General features: G+C 42.3%; 1 protein-coding gene across 2 annotated transcripts in view; it reads left to right on the top strand.

Moving 5' to 3' along the window:
• Positions 1-3212: 3212 nt before the first annotated feature.
• Positions 3213-18821, top strand: part of METTL16 (methyltransferase 16, RNA N6-adenosine) — a 94995-nt gene continuing 79386 nt past the window's right edge. For both annotated transcript variants that reach the window (XR_010152752.1, XM_054669916.2), the window contains exons 1-3: positions 3213-3319; positions 3725-4231; positions 13084-13211. Coding sequence is in view for 1 of the 2 variants with exons in the window: in XM_054669916.2 (XP_054525891.1) it covers positions 13084-13211 (128 nt within the window). In the remaining variant the exon portion in view is untranslated. The remainder of the gene's footprint in view (positions 3320-3724; positions 4232-13083; positions 13212-18821) is intronic.

Below are 18821 nucleotides of genomic sequence, written 5' to 3'. Positions count from 1 at the left end.
TATCATTTTTTTTTTTTTTTTGTCATGGACTCTTGCTCTGTTGCCCAGGCTGGAATGCAGTGGCGCGATCTCAGTTCACTGCAATCTCTGCCTCCTGGGTTCAAGTGATTCTCCTGCCTCAGCCTCCCAAGTAGCTGGGATTACAGCCATCTACCACCCCGCCTGACTAATTTTTTGTATTTTTAATAGAGACGGGGTTTCATCATGTTGGCCAGGCTAGTCTAGAACTCATGACCACAGGTGATCCACCCTCCTCAGCCTCCCAAAGTGCTGGGATTACAGGCGTAAGCCACTGCACCTGCCTGGATATAGCTTTTGTGACAACTATAATGGCTATTAGATCCCTGATATGTAAACTTGGTCCCTAAGAAGGAGGTGGATACATTTACATAAGGAAGCTAGAGTCTTCTAAGCTAGAAGAAATTGATACTCAATGATTACTTTCTGAAATACAAAGTTAGAGAGACCTGTGGCTGTTGACAGGCTGGCTGTGGCCAAAGGACAGTGACAGGGAAGGGCCACAAAATCCTTGAAATAATTAATTTCAGTCAAGAGGGAGTCCAGTCTGATGCCCTCAAGGATTGATTCCAGTCCAGTAGGCAGCTGATGCTGAAAGCAGCTCTGATAACTTGCTAGGCAACATTTCATAATTAGCAGCATTATTCACTGGATGTGCAGAATCAGTTTCCTGCTACAAAGAGGTAGCAAAGGATGTAACTGGCTAATTGGACATCTGCACTGTCCTTGCTGTGGTATGGAAGTTTGAGAGACTTCTCTGACCAATTACATCCTTGGACATTTCAGGGTAAATTTGGAAAAAGGCAGATGTTGAATATCTTGTTAATCTATTCTGTGGAGTCTCCAGATAATTTTCATTTTATATAAAAAAGTTTTCAAGGATATGTATTTATCATTGTACCACAATATTTGGGAATAGGTCATACCAGATACATTGGAAAGAACCTATGTCCATCCACAGGGGAATTAGTTTTTTTTTTTTGTTGTTTGTTTGTTTGTTTGTTTTTGAGATGGAGTCTTACTCTGTTGCCCAGGCTGGAGTGCAATGGCGCGATCTCGGCTCACTGCAACCTCTGCCTCCCGGGTTTAAGCGATTTTCCTGCCTCAGCCTCCCGAGTAGCTGGGATTGCAGGTGCCCGCCACCACGCCCAGCTAATTTTTGTATTTTTAATGGAGACGGGGTTTGACTATGTTGGCCAGGCTGGTCTCAAACTCCTGACCTCAAGTGACCCACCTGCCTTGGCCTCTCAGAGTGCTGGGATTATAGGTCTGGCCAACCGAACCTGGGCACGAATTAGTTTTTCAAAAAGTGGTATATCCAGCTGGGTGCAGTGGCCCAGGCCTATAATCCCAGCCCTCTGGGAGGCCGAGGCGAGTGGATCACGAAGTCAGGAGTTCGAGACCAACCTGGCCAACATGGTGAAACCTTGTCTCTACTAAAAATACAAAAAAATTAGCCAGGCCTGGTGGTGGGCACCTGTAATCCCAGCTACTCGGGAGGCTGAGGCAGAAGAATCGCTTGAACCTAGGAGGTGGAGGTTGCAGTGAGCCGAGATCACGCCACTGCACTCTAGCCTGGGCGACAGAGAGACTCTGTCTCAAAAAAAAAAAAAAAAAAAAAAAGTGGTATATCCATTCAATGGAATACTGTGCACCTATCACAAAGAACAATAAAGAGCTATATTGTTGGAAGTGGAAGAATCTCCAAGAGTTATATTTGAGTATATGTGCATGTGTGTGTGTATATATATGTAATTACATATATATACGAATATATATTATTATTTGTATAAAAATTATTTGGTTATATATCCTTATGAGATATAGAGGTTTAGTAGTAAGGTTACCCAAATTTGATGGTGCTTGGCTGTGAGTGGTGAGATTTTAGATAATTTTTGTCTTTCTGATATCTTTATGTATTATTTAAATTATTTACAAATTTTCAGTTATTAAAATGTTTTATCTTTATGGAATACTTAAAAAAAACTGACCAGAGAAGTTATAAGGAACAATATTATTATTATTAGGAACTCACTATATACTAGACATTCTGCTGTTTTATATGCATTATCTGATTTAATTCTCACAACCCCATGAGATTATTATCCTATTTTGTAATATTGAGCAAACTAAGCCTTCAAGTGTTTAAGCAAATTGCCCATACTCACAGGGTTAGTAAATGGTGGGGGCAGGATTAAAGGCGAGGTTTCCCAGCTGCAGTGCTACTAGGGTCTCTCTGGCCCGACCTACAGGTAAACTGGGTTGCTCTTTGGAGCTAACAGAAAGTTACCAATATCTTAAATACAATCACTTCAACCCCACCAGTCCTATCTCCGAGGCCATCTTTTCTTTTACCTTTCCAGCAGCATGCACTAAATAAAATGCCGTAACTAGTATCAAAGCCACTACCAACCAAAGATGGAAAACTCTCTGTGGTAATATGTTACATTGGTTGCTGAAATGAACCATGCCTTCCAGTATTGGAAGGGACCCTGGCATAGTCCCCTCCCCTTGAATTGGGGCTGGCCCTTCTACTTGCTTTAACCAAGAATATAGCCAAGGTGCTAGTTCTGCACCTACGCTTTAAGAAGGCCTGGCAGCTTCCACTTTTGCCCTTTTGGGAGCCCCGAGCCAACATGTAAGAAGTATTCTGGCCGGGCACGGTGGCTCATGCCTGTAATCTCAGTACTTTGGGAGGCCGAGGCGGGTGGATCACCTGAGGTCAGGAGTTTGAGACCAGCCTGGCCAACAGGATGAAACCCCGTCTCTACTAAAAATACAAAAAGTTAGCTGGGCATGGTGGCGGGCGCCTATAATCTCAGCTACTCAGCTACTTGGGAGGCTGAGGCAGGAAAATCGCTTGAACCCAGGAGGCAGAGGTTGCAGTGAGCCGAGATGGCGCCATTGCACTCCAGCCTGGGCAATAAGAGTGAAACTCCATCTCGGGGGAAAAAAAAATGTCATCCTACTCTGCTAGACAAATTACATGGAAAGGCCACGTGGACAGGGAGAGAACTTGGACTATAGGGAGAGAGACCCAGTTCTTTCAGCGGAACCAGCCCCCACTTGTTGCTATGACCACTGGCAAGACCAGCAGAACGGGTGGGCTAATCCCAGCCCAGATTGCAGAACTGTGAGCAAGTAAAATGGTGGTTGTTTTAAGTCTTACGTTTTGGGGCGGTTTGTTACACAACAGATTATGAAAACACCTCCTCAGCTTTCCTTGGGTGACTACTGGTACTCACTTGTGCATAAGGCTGAAGTCTCCATTCCTTAATCCTTACTATCTCCCAATTTTATGGTAATAGTTTGCCAGAAGCGTTCACATTAACGACGAGGGCGTAGGCAGGCCTTTTTTTTTTTTTTTTTTTTTGAGACAGAGTCTTGCTCTTTCGCTCAGGCTGGAGTGCAGTGGTGCGATCTTGGCGCACTGCAACCTCCGCTTCCCGGATTCAAGCGATTCTCCTGCCTCAGCCTCCCAAGTAGCTGGGATTACAGGCGCCCGCCACCACGCCCGGCTAATTTTTGTATTTTTAGTAGAGACGGGGTTTCACCATGTTGTCCAGGCTGGTCTTGAACTCCTGACCTCAGGTGATCTGCCCGCCTCAGCCTCCCAAAGTGCTGAGATTACAAGCGTGAGCCACCGCGTCCGGCCGGATCCTCAGTTCTTTCGCTGTAAACGAGAGTACTCTTCCCCGACCCACAGGCTTATATCTCTTACAATTCAGTGAGTGAGACATCGCCTGAGGACACACCTGTTGCACAAAAAGGGCTCACTGCACGCCATCACACCCAAGTCTCGTACCCTCATCTTCATAACCTGCCCAATCCCAGTGAGTGTGAGAGGTAAGTCTGCAGCAGGGCCCGGAAAACTTGTTTCTTTTTCTTTTAAATAAGTTTTCTCGCGAATTCGAATGCAGGTCCTCGTCCTGCCATACCGCAAAGGACTCTGCTCGTCACCACGCCCCCGCGCCTTCTGTTAGGAGCAGCAAACCCCAGGTGTCGCGAGGGTTTCTTCTTTCTTCAAGATCAGCCACAGGTCGCGCGAGAGGGATGTGTCCAATCACGAGGCTAGATGGCTTCACAAGATGGCGGCGCGCTGGGAGGGTATCATCTGCGTTTCTAGGAGCTTCGCTGTGCGGCTGCTTTAAGATTCTAGGGTTGTACAGGCCCACGCCAGACACGACGTCTGGCAGGAACCTCGGCCTCAGAGGTGGGTCACTTATATCTCTCACACAGATTTACTATCATGGGTCACTTAACCCGTGGATCACACGGCTTCCTCATTCTTGAGTTTTGGGCTAGTGAGGTGCCGACTTCGGGGTCTAGGAGGGGAGACCTGATGTGGCTGTGTGTGCGCACGCGGGGGTGTTGAGAGTGGATGAGTGGGAGGAGTTGGCGAATAGAATAGAGACTAGGATTGAAGTAGGAAAGACTCCCCGGGGTTTAGGAGGTTTAGAGAGATCCAAAACTGAGGCGGGAAGACAAACTGAGCTGATAAAATGAGGGCATGGAAAGAATGGAAGAGATGGAGAATGGCAGTGGCAGGACTAGTGGGAAACGTCGCATTTATGAGAGAAGGCGAAGAGAGAAGATGTAGATTGGTGTGGAAGTGGGAGGGATCTGTGCAGAAAGAATTTGAAGTTCTGAAATTGGAATTTAGACTGTTTTACAGGCTGTGTATCAAGAGAGTGGTAGTTGAAGAGGGTTAATGGTCAAGAGGAACCAAGGAAACAGAAGCATGGAGATGAGAAAGAAAAAAAAAAAGGGAAAGCCTCATTCTCAGGGTTCTACTATTAACTGTAGCTTTCTGGACTGACTCAAGTAACCGGGAAGAAAAGTTCCAGTCCTTGGGCTGAGCTTTTTTTGAAACTCAGTGAGGGTGCTTTGTGTCGGTGATCCGGACAGGGAAGAGTTCTATCGTGGTTTCAATCAACAAATACTTGAGTGCCTACTCTCTTAGGCCCTATTTTAGGCGTTGGGATATGCGGTGAACAAGACAGACAAAATATTTACCCTCTTGAAACTTACTGACGGGAGATTTTTTAAAGTAAGTAAAATATATGGAATGTCAGATGGGTAAATTCTGTGTCGAAAATTGAAGCTAGAGCCTGGGTAGCAAAGCCAGACTCCCTTTCTACAAAAAATGAAGTAAATTAACCAGGTGCAGTGCCCTGTACCTGTAGTCCCAGCTGCTTGGGAGGCTCAGGCGGGAGGATTGCTTGATCTCAGGAGTTGGAGGCTGCAGGGAGCTATGATTCCATCATTGCACTCTGGGCAACAGAATGGAAGACCTTGTCTCAACAAAGAAGAAAAAAAAAAAAAAGAATTGATGCCCAGTTAAACTCTGAAGAATAGGTTATATTTAGCTAAGAACTCATTGCCTATATTGGGAGGTTAGTTAGAAGAGAAGTGGTTGTATTTACTCATTCTGTATCTGTTCTGACCAGAAAAGTTGAATAATGTAGGAAATGAATCGAATCTGCCATGTCTGTAATTTAATTTGTTTCACATATATTCAGAGTATTATGTTGTGTGTGCACTGATGTCAGCTATGTAGTCTGTAGAATTTTCCTTAATGTGTTGCAGAGCCCTAACATGCCACTGTCTCTTGAAGTCACTGTTAGGATATGGTGACTAAAGTCAGCAACAATGTATATTTCAAAATAGCTAGGAGAGAGGGCTTGAAATGTTACCAATACATAGATATAAAAAATACTCAAAGTGGTGAATACCCCATATACTCTGACTTGATCATCACACATTCTATGCGTGGAACAAATACCCCATAAATGTCACATGTCCCCCATAAATTGGGAAAATATTTTCCATCAGTTTAAAGAAATTACTCTTAGTTTACTTTTTTTTGTTGCTTGCCATAATCACAAGAAAGAACATTTTCTTTTTCTTTTTTTTTTTTGAGACAGTTTCACTGTCACCAAGGCTGGAGTGCAGTAGCACGATCTTGGCTCACTGCAACCTCCACCTCCTGGGTTCAAGTGATTCTCCTGCCTCAGCCTCCCGAGTAGCTGGGATTACAGGCACCCACCACCACGCCCAGCTAATTTTTTTTTTTTTTTTTTTTTTTTTTTTTTTGAGACGGAGTGTTGCTCTGTCACCAGGCTGGAGTGCAGTGGCGTGATCTTGGCTCACTGCAACTTCGGCCTCCTGAATTCAAGTGATTCTCCTGCCTCAGCCTACCAAGTAACTGGGACTTCAGGCACATGCCACCACACCCAGCTAATTTTTGTATTTTTAGTAGAGATAGGGTTTCACTGTGTTGGCCAGGATGGTCTCCATGTTGGCCAGGCTGGTCTCACGAACTCCTGACCTCAGGTGATCCTCCAGTCTTGGCCTCCGAAAGTGTTGGGATTATAGTCGTGAGCGACTGTGCCTGGCCAACACTTTCATTTTGGATATTTTCTTTTTAATAAAGTCTGTTATTTGTATTTGTTTATTTTGAGACAGGGTCTCACTGTGTTGCCCAGGCTGGACTGGAACTCCTGGGCTCAAGCTATCCTTGGCATCCCTAGTAGCTAGGACCACAGGCATGCACCACCTTGCCCAGTTGATGTTTTCTTGAGAACTGGGGGCCATCCTAGTTTTATGCTCCCCTCTTTCCTGATGGTCAGTAAAGGGTATGTCAATGCTAGGAAATTAAGACAGGTATATAGTCATTTTTAGTCATAGTGTGAGGGGCAAAATGTAGTAACAGTATGCTGAAAAACTTTCAGGTGACTACTAATCCCCTCAAATTCTGAATTGTTTACTCAAAAAATATTTATTGTGTACAGGTTGCTGGGGGTATAGTAAAGACTAGGATGGATATGGTTGCAGGTCTATGTGTGACATATGCAAATTAATTACACACCCAGTAGTAAATTGAAGATCTCTGAGGGAGAAGCAGCACAGGGTGCTTTGAAAGCGTGTAGATGGGCATCTGATTGGATTGTGGGGTCAGAGAAAGGCTGCCTGAGTAAATGATGCCTAGGGTGTGATTTGAGTAGCTAGTGGACCTTCAGAGGTGAAAGGCGATGGTGGGAGGTTGAGGAGAGTCTTATAGGCAGTAAGAATAGGAGATGGTGAGACAGACTACCATGCAGCAGAGAAAATGGAAGAAGACCAGTATGTCTGGAAGGGGAAAGTGGCAACAAATGAAGTTGGAGGGACAGATAAGGCCTGGATTGTGCCTCCCTTGTTAATGATTTTAGACTTTATTAGCTTAATAGCTTTGGGATGCCACTGAAGGGATTTAATAAGGAAATGTTCACATTTGCATGGGGGGAGTGGCTTGTCTGCTGAGTGAAAAGTGGCTGGTAGAGGGCAAGAGTGTTTATGAAGAGATCAGTTTGAGACTCTTAGAGCAACCCAAGAAAGACATGATAATGACCTGGGCCAGAGAGGTGGTGTTGTGAAGGGTGAAAAGTGGGATAAGGTCAAGAAATAATTGGGAGATGGAGTATTCAGGACCTGGTGTGTTGTGAATGGGGGAGGCAGCATGGAGAAGGTGTTGAAGATTTTTGATGTGATTATCACAAGAAAGATAGCAGTGCATTTGGTGAGATAGGGAAGATGAGAAGGACCAGTTTGGGGTGGGTAGAAGTGATTTAATTTTGCACATATTGTACATGTATTTTTGAGCCCTTCAAGTGAGAAATATGGTAGGCAGTTGGATATGTGATTTGGAAAAGTCTGGAATGAAGACAACAGTTCTTTTCTGAAATTGGTTTAATTTCCAGTGTAGGAAGCTGTCAAAAAACCATCTGAAATAGCATTGACAGATTTATGACTATGTAAAATTATGTCTCTAACAAAGATTGCACAAGAAAAATATTTATTGCTAGGAGATGTTATAATAGAGGATTTGTCTTAACTGGGGAGATTAGGGAAGGAAAGATCTTCCTGAAGAAGAGATGCTTGAACTGTGAGCCCAAGAATGACTAAGAATTCGCCGACTGAAGAGAGGGAGGAAAAAACATTACAGATAAAAAGAATAACCTGCATAGGAGGCTGAGGCAGGAGAATCGCTTGAACCCGGGAGGCAGACGTTGCAGTGAGCCAAGATTGCGCCACTGCACTCCAGCCTGGTGACAGAGGGAGACTCTGTCTCAAAAAAAAAAAAGAATAGCCTGCATAAAGGTCCTGTGGTCAGGGTAGAAGGACACAAAGAGCAAGGGCATGTGACTTAAACTGATGGTGAAAAGATAGGCAAGGCCAGGTCATGTAGGGCCTTGTATGTAGGCTGAAGTGATTTTTTTTATTTTATCCTAAGAGTAAGGTTTTGAGCAGGTGGACATAGGAGAAGGACATACTGAGATTTGTGTTTAGAAATGATCACTGCGAGGTGGAAGGAGGGATGGCGAGAACAAGAGTGGATGCAGGGAGACCAATTAAGAGGCTACTGTAAACCAGGTGCGGTGGTGCACACCTGTAGTCTCAGCCATTTGGGAGCCCGAGGTGGGAGGATTGCTTAAGCTCAGGAGTTCAAGTCTGGCCTGGGCAATGTAGTCTCTAAGGAAATAAAAGTAAGTAAATAAAAAGGCTGTTCTGGCCGGGCGTGGTGGCTTACAACTATAATCCTAGCACTTTGGGAGGCTGAGGTGGCAGGATTGCTTGAGGCCAGGAGTTCAAGACCAACCTGGCCAACGTAACTAAACCATGTATCTAAAAAAAAAAAAAAAAAAAAAAAAAAAAATGCCTCTGGGCTTGACGTTGTTGGGGACAGGGAAAAAGAGTGGATTTAAGAGGTATTTAGCAGGTAAAACCTACAGGAGTGGTGATTTCTTGGATATGAGAAACTATCAACTGACTCCTAGATTTTTGGCTAACATAATATTGTTTAGAAGAATAATCATTATTTAAAAAGTAAAAAATAAAGATATTAAGAAAATAAAAGTCACTTGCCACCCAGAGAGAGAGATATATATATAATAGTAAAATATTTTTTAAATTACCAACTACCTGGAGATTTACTAAACCATTATAATAGTTTCTCTTTCAGTGTTTATGTCTTGATATAAGTACGTTTGCTTTTATTTCTTGTTGTAATCTGGAAGAAGACAAAATTATGTTCGTTTTCATTTGGTTTTAGCTACCTGGGAATGACAAGATTGAAACTTTAAGTTGGAATCAAAGATATTTTTTCAAAGTTTGGTGATGTTATGGTACACTACCAAATATTCAGTCCTTGTAAGGATACTGTAAAAACTAACCCCCAAGCTGGGTGTGATGGTTCATGTCTGTAGTCGTAGCACTTTGGGAGGCTGAGGCAGGAGGATCACTTGAGCTCAGGAGTCGGAAACCAATCTGGGCAACAAAGGGAGACCCTGTCTCTACAAAAAATAAAATTAAAAATAAATTAGCCAGGCGTGGTGGCATGGTGGCACATACCTATAATCCCAGCTACTCAGGAGGCTGAGGTGGAAGGACTGTTTGAGCACGGGAGATTGAGGCTGCAGTGAGGTATGATTGTGCCACTGCACTCCATACTGGATGATAGAGTGAGACACTGTCTCAAAACAAACAAAACAAAACAAAACAAAACACAACTAACCTCTAACTAATATCCTTGGTTATAGATCATATATACAGACTGTGTTCCGTCACTTTGATGCTCTTAAAGGAATACTTTTCAGCTTTCTTCCCTTGATTTAAAAAAAAAGACTCACTCTTACGTTGTCTGCATTTTTAAAATCATGGAAAAATATACATAACATAAAATTTACCATTTTAGCCATTTTTAAGTGTACCATTCAGTGACATTAAATGTGTTCATTCTCTTGTGCAACCATCACTTCTATCTCCAGAACTTTGTCATCATTCCAAAGTGAAACTCTGTACCTATTAAACAGTAACTCCTCATTCTTCCCTCCGCAGCTCCTCGTCACCTCTATTCCACTCTCCATCTGTGTAATAAATTTACCTCTACTGGGTGCCTCATATAAGTGAAAGCATACAGTATTTGTCCTTTTGTGTGTGGTTTATTTCCCTTAGCATGGTGTTTTCAGGGTTCTTCCATGTTGTAGCATGTATCAGAATTTCATTCCTTCTTAGGGCTGCATAATATTTATTGTATGTATATACCGTATTTTGTTGATCCATATTTATTGTATGGATATACCATATTTTGTCAATCATATGTATTGTATGGATATATTGTATTTTGTTGATCCATATTTATTGTATGGATATACCATATTTTGTTGATCCATATTTAGTGTGTGGATATACCGTATTTTGTTGATCCATATTTAGTGTGTGGATATACCGTATTTTGTTGATCCATATTTACTGTATGGATATACCATGTTTTGTTTATCCATATTTATTGTATGGATATACCGTATTTTGTTTATCCATATTTATTGTATGGATATACCGTATTTTGTTGATCCATATTTATTGTATGGATATACCATCTTTTGTTGATCCATATTTATTGTATGGATATACTGTGTTTTGTTAATCTATATTTATTGTATGGATTACCATATTTTGTTGATCCATATTTAGTGTATGGATATACCATATTTTGTTGACCCATATTTATTGTATGGATATACTGTATTTTGTTGATCCATATTTAGTGTATGGATATACCGTATTTTGTTGATCCATATTTAGGGTATGGATATACCGTATTTTGTTGATCCATATTTAGGGTATGGATATACCATATTTTGTTGACCCATATTTATTATATGGATATACTGTATTTTCATATTTAGTGTATGGATATACTGTATTTTGTTGATCCATATTTCGTGTATGGATATACTGTATTTTGTTGATCCATATTTAGGGTATGGATATACTGTATTTTGTTGATCCATATTTAGGGTATGGATATACCGTATTTTGTTGATCCATATTTAGGGTATGGATATACCGTATTTTGTTGATCCATATTTAGGGTATGGATATACTGTATTTTGTTGATCCATATTTATTGTATGGATATACTGTATTTTGTTGATCCATATTTAGGGTATGGATATACTGTATTTTGTTGATCCATATTTAGGGTATGGATATACTGTATTTTGTTGATCCATATTTATTGTATGGATATACCATGTTTTGTTAATGTATATTTATTGTATGGATTACCGTATTTTGTTGATCCATATTTAGTGTATGGATATACCATATTTTGTTGATCCATATTTATTGTATGGATATACTGTATTTTGTTGACCCATATTTAGTGTATGGATATACCGTATTTTGTTGATCCATATTTAGGGTATGGATATACCGTATTTTGTTGATCCATATTTAGGGTATGGATATACCGTATTTTGTTGACCCATATTTATTATATGGATATACCGTATTTTCATATTTAGTGTATGGATATACTGTATTTTGTTGATCCATATTTAGGGTATGGATATACTGTATTTTGTTGATCCATATTTAGGGTATGGATATACTGTATTTTGTTGATCCATATTTAGGGTATGGATATACTGTATTTTGTTGATCCATATTTAGGGTATGGATATACTGTATTTTGTTGATCCATATTTAGGGTATGGATATACTGTATTTTGTTGATCCATATTTAGGGTATGGATATACTGTATTTTGTTGATCCATATTTAGGGTATGGATATACTGTATTTTGTTGATCCATATTTAGGGTATGGATATACTGTATTTTGTTGATCCATATTTAGGGTATGGATATACTGTATTTTGTTGATCCATATTTAGGGTATGGATATACTGTATTTTGTTGATCCATATTTAGGGTATGGATATACTGTATTTTGTTGATCCATATTTAGGGTATGGATATACTGTATTTTGTTGATCCATATTTAGGGTATGGATATACTGTATTTTGTTGATCCATATTTAGTGTATGGATATACTGTATTTTGTTGATCCATATTTAGGGTATGGATATACTGTATTTTGTTGATCCATATTTAGGGTATGGATATACTGTATTTTGTTGATCCATATTTAGGGTATGGATATACCATGTTTTGTTAATGTATATTTATTGTATGGATTACCGTATTTTGTTGATCCATATTTAGTGTATGGATATACCAATTTTGTTGATCCATATTTATTGTATGGATATACTGTATTTTGTTGATCCATATTTAGGGTATGGATATACTGTATTTTGTTGATCCATATTTAGTGTATGGATATACTGTATTTTGTTGGTCCACATTCATCTGCTGATGGACACTCAGGTTGTTTCCCACCTTTTCACTCTTGGGAATGATACTACTGTGAACACTGCTGTACAAATATCTGTTTCAGTTCCTCCTTTCAGTTCTTTTGGGAATATACCTAGGAGTGGAATTGCTGAATCAGATAGTAATTCTATGTTTAGCTTTTTAAAGAACCGCCAAGCGTTTTTCGACAGCAGCTGTGCCATTTCACATTCCCAACAGCAATGCACGAGATCTCCAATTTCTTCACATCCTTGCAGAACACTCGTTGTTTCTGTTTTTTTAATTTTTGATTTTTGTTTTTTTGTTGACAGCAGCCATCCTAGTGGGTATGAAGTGGTATCTCACGTGGTTTTGATTTGTATTTCCCTGATGACTAATGATGTTCACCATCTCTTCATGTGCTTATTTGTTGTATACATTTTAAAAATGTGATTTCTACTTTCACACTTGATCGGCAAAGACATGTTGGCTGTAACTATTAACTTGGCATCCACAGCTTTCCCCACTGATTTTTTTTTTTTGAGACGGAGTTTCGCTCTTGTTGCCCAGGCTGGAGTGCAATGGCGTGATCTCGGCTCACTGCACCCTCCACCTCATGGGTTCAAGCAATTCTCCTGCCTCAGCCTCCCAAGTAGCTGGGATTACAGGCTCCCGCCACCATGCTCGGCTACTTTTTGTATTTTTAGTAGAGACGGGCTTTCATCCTGTTGGCCAGGATGGGATGGTCTTGAACTCCTGAATCAGGTGACCTACTTGCCTTGGCCTCCCAAAGTACTGGGATTAGAGGCATGAGGCACCGCACCCGGCCCCCATTAATGGTTTTTAATAAATATGCTGATTTTCTTTCTCTCTTTCTCTCCTTAAGATGGCTCTGAGTAAATCAATGCATGCAAGAAATAGATACAAGGACAAACCTCCTGACTTTGCATATCTGGCATCCAAATATCCAGATTTTAAGCAGCATGTTCAGATAAATCTGAATGGAAGAGTGAGGTAGGTAACGGATGAAAAATCACTGTTATTCTTGTGTGATTCAAATGGATATGATGTAATAGAAAGCCCACCTGAATGTTAATCTTAGACATTTGATTAAACATCCCATGCGACCTTGGACAAATCACTTAACCTCTCTTGGTCTCAGCTTTTTAATGTATAACGTTAGAGGAATGGACCAGATGCTTTTAAGTTTCCTTCTGGCTTAAAAAAAAATTCTCTTGATGTCCAAATTGTTGCTTACCCTACGGAAATCCCAGAGTAACTTCAGAGACTTACGATTGTGCTCTTTGTGATCTAAAACTTAGTGACTGGTGAGGATCTAAAGACTTTTTTTTTTTTTTTTGAGACAAAGTCTCGCTCTGTTGCCCAGGCTAGAGTACAGTGGCATGATCTCGGCTCACTGCAACCTCTGCCTCCCAGGTTCAAGTGATTCTTCTGCCTCAGCCTCCTGAGTAGCTGGGATTACAGGCGCCCGCCACCACGCTCAGCCAATGTCTGTATTTTTAGTAGAGACGGGGTTTCACCATGTTGGTCAGACTGGTCTTGAACTCCTGACCTCGTGATCTGCCCTCCTTGGCCTCCCAAAGTGCTGGGATTACAGGTGTGAGCCACTGTGCCTGGCCTAAAGATATTTTAATAAGTGTGTGTTTATTTTGATGTGAGGCAGGAAAATAATAACCAGGACATCAGGACTGATTTCACAGATATTATTATTTAAGATGTTACCAAATTTAAGAAGTTGATTTATTTTTATTTATTTATTTTGTTTTTAGAGATAGGATCTTGCTCTGTTGCCCAAGCTGGAGTGCAGTGGCACAGTCATAGCTTGTGACAGCATTGAACTCCTGGGCTCAAGCTGTCTTCCTGCCCCAGCCTCCCCAGATAAAAATAGCCAAGTGTGCCCTACCATGCTTAGCTATTTTTATTTTTATTTTTGTAGAGACAAGGTCTTGTCATATTGCCCAGGCTGGTCTCAAACGCCTAGATTCAAGTGGTCCTCCCTCCTTTGCCTCCCAAGGTTCTGAGATTACAGCCACCACACCAAGCCAGAAAGTTGATTTTTTATTTTTACTTTATTTTATTTTTTTGAGACGGAGTCTCTGTTGCCCAGGGTGGAGTACAGTGGTGCAGTCTCGCCTCACTGCAACCTCTGCCTCCCGAGTTCAAGCAATTCTCCTGTCTCAGCCTCCCGAGTAGCTGGGACTACAGGCCTCTACCACCACGCCTGGCTAATTTTTGTATTTTTAGTAGGGACAGAGTTTCACCATGTTGGCCAGACTGGTCTTGAACTCCTGGCCTCAGGTGATCCGCCCGCCTTGGCTTCCCAAAGTGCTGGGATTACAGGTGTGAGCCATGTGCCCGGCCTTGATTTTTTTAAATTAAGAAAATAATAGTATAAGTGTTTCAGGAAATGGCAAAATTATGATAACTATATGGGAATGACTGATGTGTCTTTTATACCTCTGAGAAAGAACTATCTCTAACTGCATTCCTCAACTCTGCGAGTTACAGAGGGAATTGGAAATTCCCAGCCTGCCTGGAGAGAGGCGTGGTGATTCAGCTATGGGAAGGAAGAGGAGCAGGATTAGAGGAGAAAAGGGAAGGGAAAGAATAATAGTGGCCAGGCGCGGTGGCTCAAGCCTGTAATCCCAGCACTTTGGGAGGCCAAGGTGGGCGGATCACTTGAGGTCAGGAGTTTGAGACCAGCCTGACCAACATGGTGAAAACCTCATCTCTACTAAAAATACAAAAATGAGCTGGGTGTGGTGGCACGAGCCTGTAATCCCAGCTACTCCAGGGGCTGAGTGAGGCAGGAGAATCACTTGAACCTGAGAGGTGGAGGTTGCAGTGAGCCGAGATCGTGCCACTGCACTCCAACCTGGGTGACAGAGTGAGACTCCATCTCAAAAAAAAAAGAAAAAAGAAAAAAGAAAAAAAGAAGATTAGGATCATAGGGCTTGAGGCATTTTCTTCACCTCTTCTTTACTCTAAGCCCTCTCCTTATAGCTTTAGAAATGGAGGCCCTGGGGCAAGACTTAACCTGGAAGCCAAGATAACCCTTAAAATCATACAGGAGTTCAAACAAATATTTATGTTCATTTTTCTGACAGATAATCCTTAGCTGTCATCACATTCTCAAAGGGATCTGTGAAACTCTCCACCCACACCCAAGTATAAGGGTTAAGATCACTTTGGGAGGCCGAGGTGGGCAGATCACCTGAAGTTAGGAGTTCAAGACCAGCCTGGCCAACAAAGCAAAACCCTGTCTCTATTAAAAATACAAAAAATTAGCTGGGTGTGGTGATGCACACCTATAGTCCCAGCTACTCAGGAGACTGAGGAGGGAGAATTGCTTGAACTGGGGAGGCGGAGGTTTTAGTGAACCGAGATCATGCCACTGCACTTCAGCCTGGGCAACAGAATGAGACTCTATCTCAAAAAAATAGAATAAATTGAGCACAGCCTATATGTGAATGCTTGTACTACTTACTGTGTTAATATATTAAGTACATTTGAAAACATATTTCAAAATAGAAATTAAAAATATATTTAAATAGGACTTCAGGTATTTTCTTTGGATACCATAATCACCTTTGGCACCTTACTTTGGAGTCAGTTACCCTGAAGAGATTGAATTGGAATTTCTCTGTTTATAACATCTCTCTCATTGTTTGTAAGTCATTGTTTCATAGTGATATACGTGGATGTTGATCCTAGTAGCTTTAGGAAAGATATCATTTTAGTGGGGTGCAACACTGTGCATCTGTAGTCCCAGCTACATGAGAGGCTGAGGTGAGAGGATCTTGAGTCCAGGAGTCTGAATCCAGCCTGGGCAACATAGCGAAATCCTGTAATTAAAAAAAAAAAAAAAAAAAAATATATAGTTTTGTCATTGTTTGTTTCCTCTCTATACTTACTATTGTACTTAATCAGCTATTTAACAAAAACCTATTGATTAGCCACATTGTGCTCAGTTCTAGGAAAGCCTTAAAAAACAAGAAAGATGTCACTGCCACAGTCACACGCTAGTTTATACACTAGTGGGGAAAATGGACAAATACATAAGCCGTTAACCTTTTAGTATGGGAGAATCTGGGGGATGTGCAGTGGGATCACATGAAAAGGAGACCGTACCCTGACTTTGGGATTTAGAGAATGATTTGAAACCGAAATGGTCTCTTGGTTGTGTTTTAAGGAATGAGTGGAGTGAGCCAGGTAGAAAGAAGAGTATTCCAGGCAGAGGCAGCAGCATGTGCAAAGAATACTGGGCAGAGGGGAACTGAAGAAGTGAAGCGTGGCTGGGGTGCAGTGGACAAGAGACAGGAGGAGGTGGGCTGGGGATGGTTATACTTTGTGGTGCTTTATAAGGCCCACTGAGGAGTTTGAAATTTTTCTTAAGGGCGTGGTATGGAGGATTCTTGTGCCTTGCCCATCCCCATCCTCATCCACTAAAGTTTTATATTATTTTCTGAGACACAGTCTTGCTCTGTTGCCCAGGCTGGAGTGCAGTAATGTCATCTTGGCTCACTGCAACCTCCGCCTCCTGGGTTCAAACAATTCTCCTGTCTCAGCCTCCTGAGTAGCTGGGATTACAGGCTCGCACCACCACGGCCATCTAATTTTTGCATTTTTAGTAGAGACGGAGTTTCAACATGTTGGCCAGGCTGGTCTCAGAACTCCTGACTTCAAGTGATCCGCCCACCTCAACCTCCCAAAGTACTGGGATTACAGGCGTGAGCCACCGCGCCCAGCTGATGGTTAGGATTTTTAAGATTTTTGTTTTGTTTTGCATTGTTTGGAGACAGAGTCTTGCTCTGTCACCAGGCTGGAGTGCAGTGGCGCTGTCTCGGCTCACCGCAAGCTCTGCCTCCCGGGTTCAAGAGATTCTCCTGCCTCAACCTCCTGAGTAGCTGGGACTACAGGCACATGCCACCATGCCCAACTAAGTTTTGTATTTTTAGTAGAGACGGGGTTTCACCATGATGGGCAGGATGGTCTCGATCTCGTTTTTTTTGAGATGGAATCTTACTCTGCCGCCCAGGTTGGAGTGCAGTGGCACGATCTCGGCTCACTGCAAGCTCCGCCTCCCGGGTTCACGCCATTCTCCTGCCTCAGCCTCCTGAGTAGCTGGGACTACAGGTACCCGCCACCACGCCCTGCTAATTTTTTGTATTTTTAGTAGAGATGGGGTTTCACCGTGTTAGCCACGATGGTCTCGATCTCCTGACCTCATGATCTGCCCACCTCAGCCTCCCAAAGTGCTGGGATTACAGGCGTGAGCCACCGCGCCGGGCCTAAGAGGTATATTTTTTAAAAGGCCAAGCGCAGTGCCTCATACCTGCAGTCACAGCACTTTCAGAGGCTGAGGCAGGAGGATTGCTTGAGCCCAGGGGGTCAAGGCTGCAGTGAACCATGATCGCGCCACTGCACTCCAGCCTAGGCAACAGAGCGAGACCTTGTTTCCAAAAAAAACCTGTCACTCTGAAGCAGACCTAACAGATGTGTTTTTACAACATATCTAAAGGTACCTGGCAAGTCACAGACATTGAGTTAATATTTGTTGACTGCATGAGAATAATTTCTCTATTAAATGATATGCCAGGCCGGGCATAGTGGCTCATGCCTATATTCCCAGCACTTTGAGAGGCCAGCGAATGGCTTGAGCTCAGAAGTTTGAGATCATCCTGGGCAACATGGAGAGACCCCTTCTCTGCTAAAAATACAAAAATGAGCCGGGCGTGGTGGCATATGCCTGTAATCTCAGCTACTCGGAAGGCTGAGGCACGAGAATCGCTTGAGCTTGAGAGGTAGAGGTTGCAGTGAGCTGAGATTGTGCCACTACACTCCAGCCTGGGCGACAGAGTGAGATCCTATCTCAAAAAAAAAAAAAAAAAAAAAAGGCCGGGTGCAGTGGCGCACGCCTGTAAACCCAGCACTTTGGGAGGCCAAGGTGGGCGGATCACCTGAGGTCAGGAGTTCGAGAACAGTCTGGCCAACATGGTGAAACCCCATCTCTACTAAAAATACAAAAATAAGCCAGGCGTGATGGTGCGCACTTGTGATCCCAGCTACTTGGGAGGCTGAGGCAGGAGAATTGCTTGAACCCAGGAGGTGGAGGTTGCAGTGAGCCAAGATCGTGCCACTGCACTGCAACCTGGGCAACAGAGCAAGAGTCCGCCTCAAGAAAATAAAAAAGAAAAAACAACAACAACAAAACATTATGCCATATATAAGTGGCATGAGACTGGTAATTTATGAAGAACAGAAATTTATTTCTCATAGTCTGGGGGCTGGGAAGTCCAAGAGCAAGGCCCTGGCATCTGGTTAAGGGCCCTTTTGCTGCATCCTCACAGGGTGGAAGGTGGAAGGGGGCAAACCTACTTCTGAAAGCTTTTTTTTAAATAGCAGCATTAATCCATTCATAAGGGCAAAGCCCTCGTGACCTAAACCTCTCCCACTAGGTCCCACCTCCTAACACTGTTGGCATTGGGGATTAGGTTTCCAACAAAGGAATTCTGGGGGACACATTCAGATCATAGCACATACCTAAAACAGAATTACAGAGAAATGAAAGTAAAGGGATGCGCAAAAATAAGTAGGTAAATG

The sequence above is a fragment of the Pan troglodytes genome, chromosome 19 (assembly GCF_028858775.2).
Source record: "Pan troglodytes isolate AG18354 chromosome 19, NHGRI_mPanTro3-v2.0_pri, whole genome shotgun sequence".
NCBI lineage: Eukaryota > Metazoa > Chordata > Mammalia > Primates > Hominidae > Pan > Pan troglodytes.
Note: the sequence above shows the minus strand (reverse complement) of the source record. Positions and strands in the feature narration are given on the sequence as shown.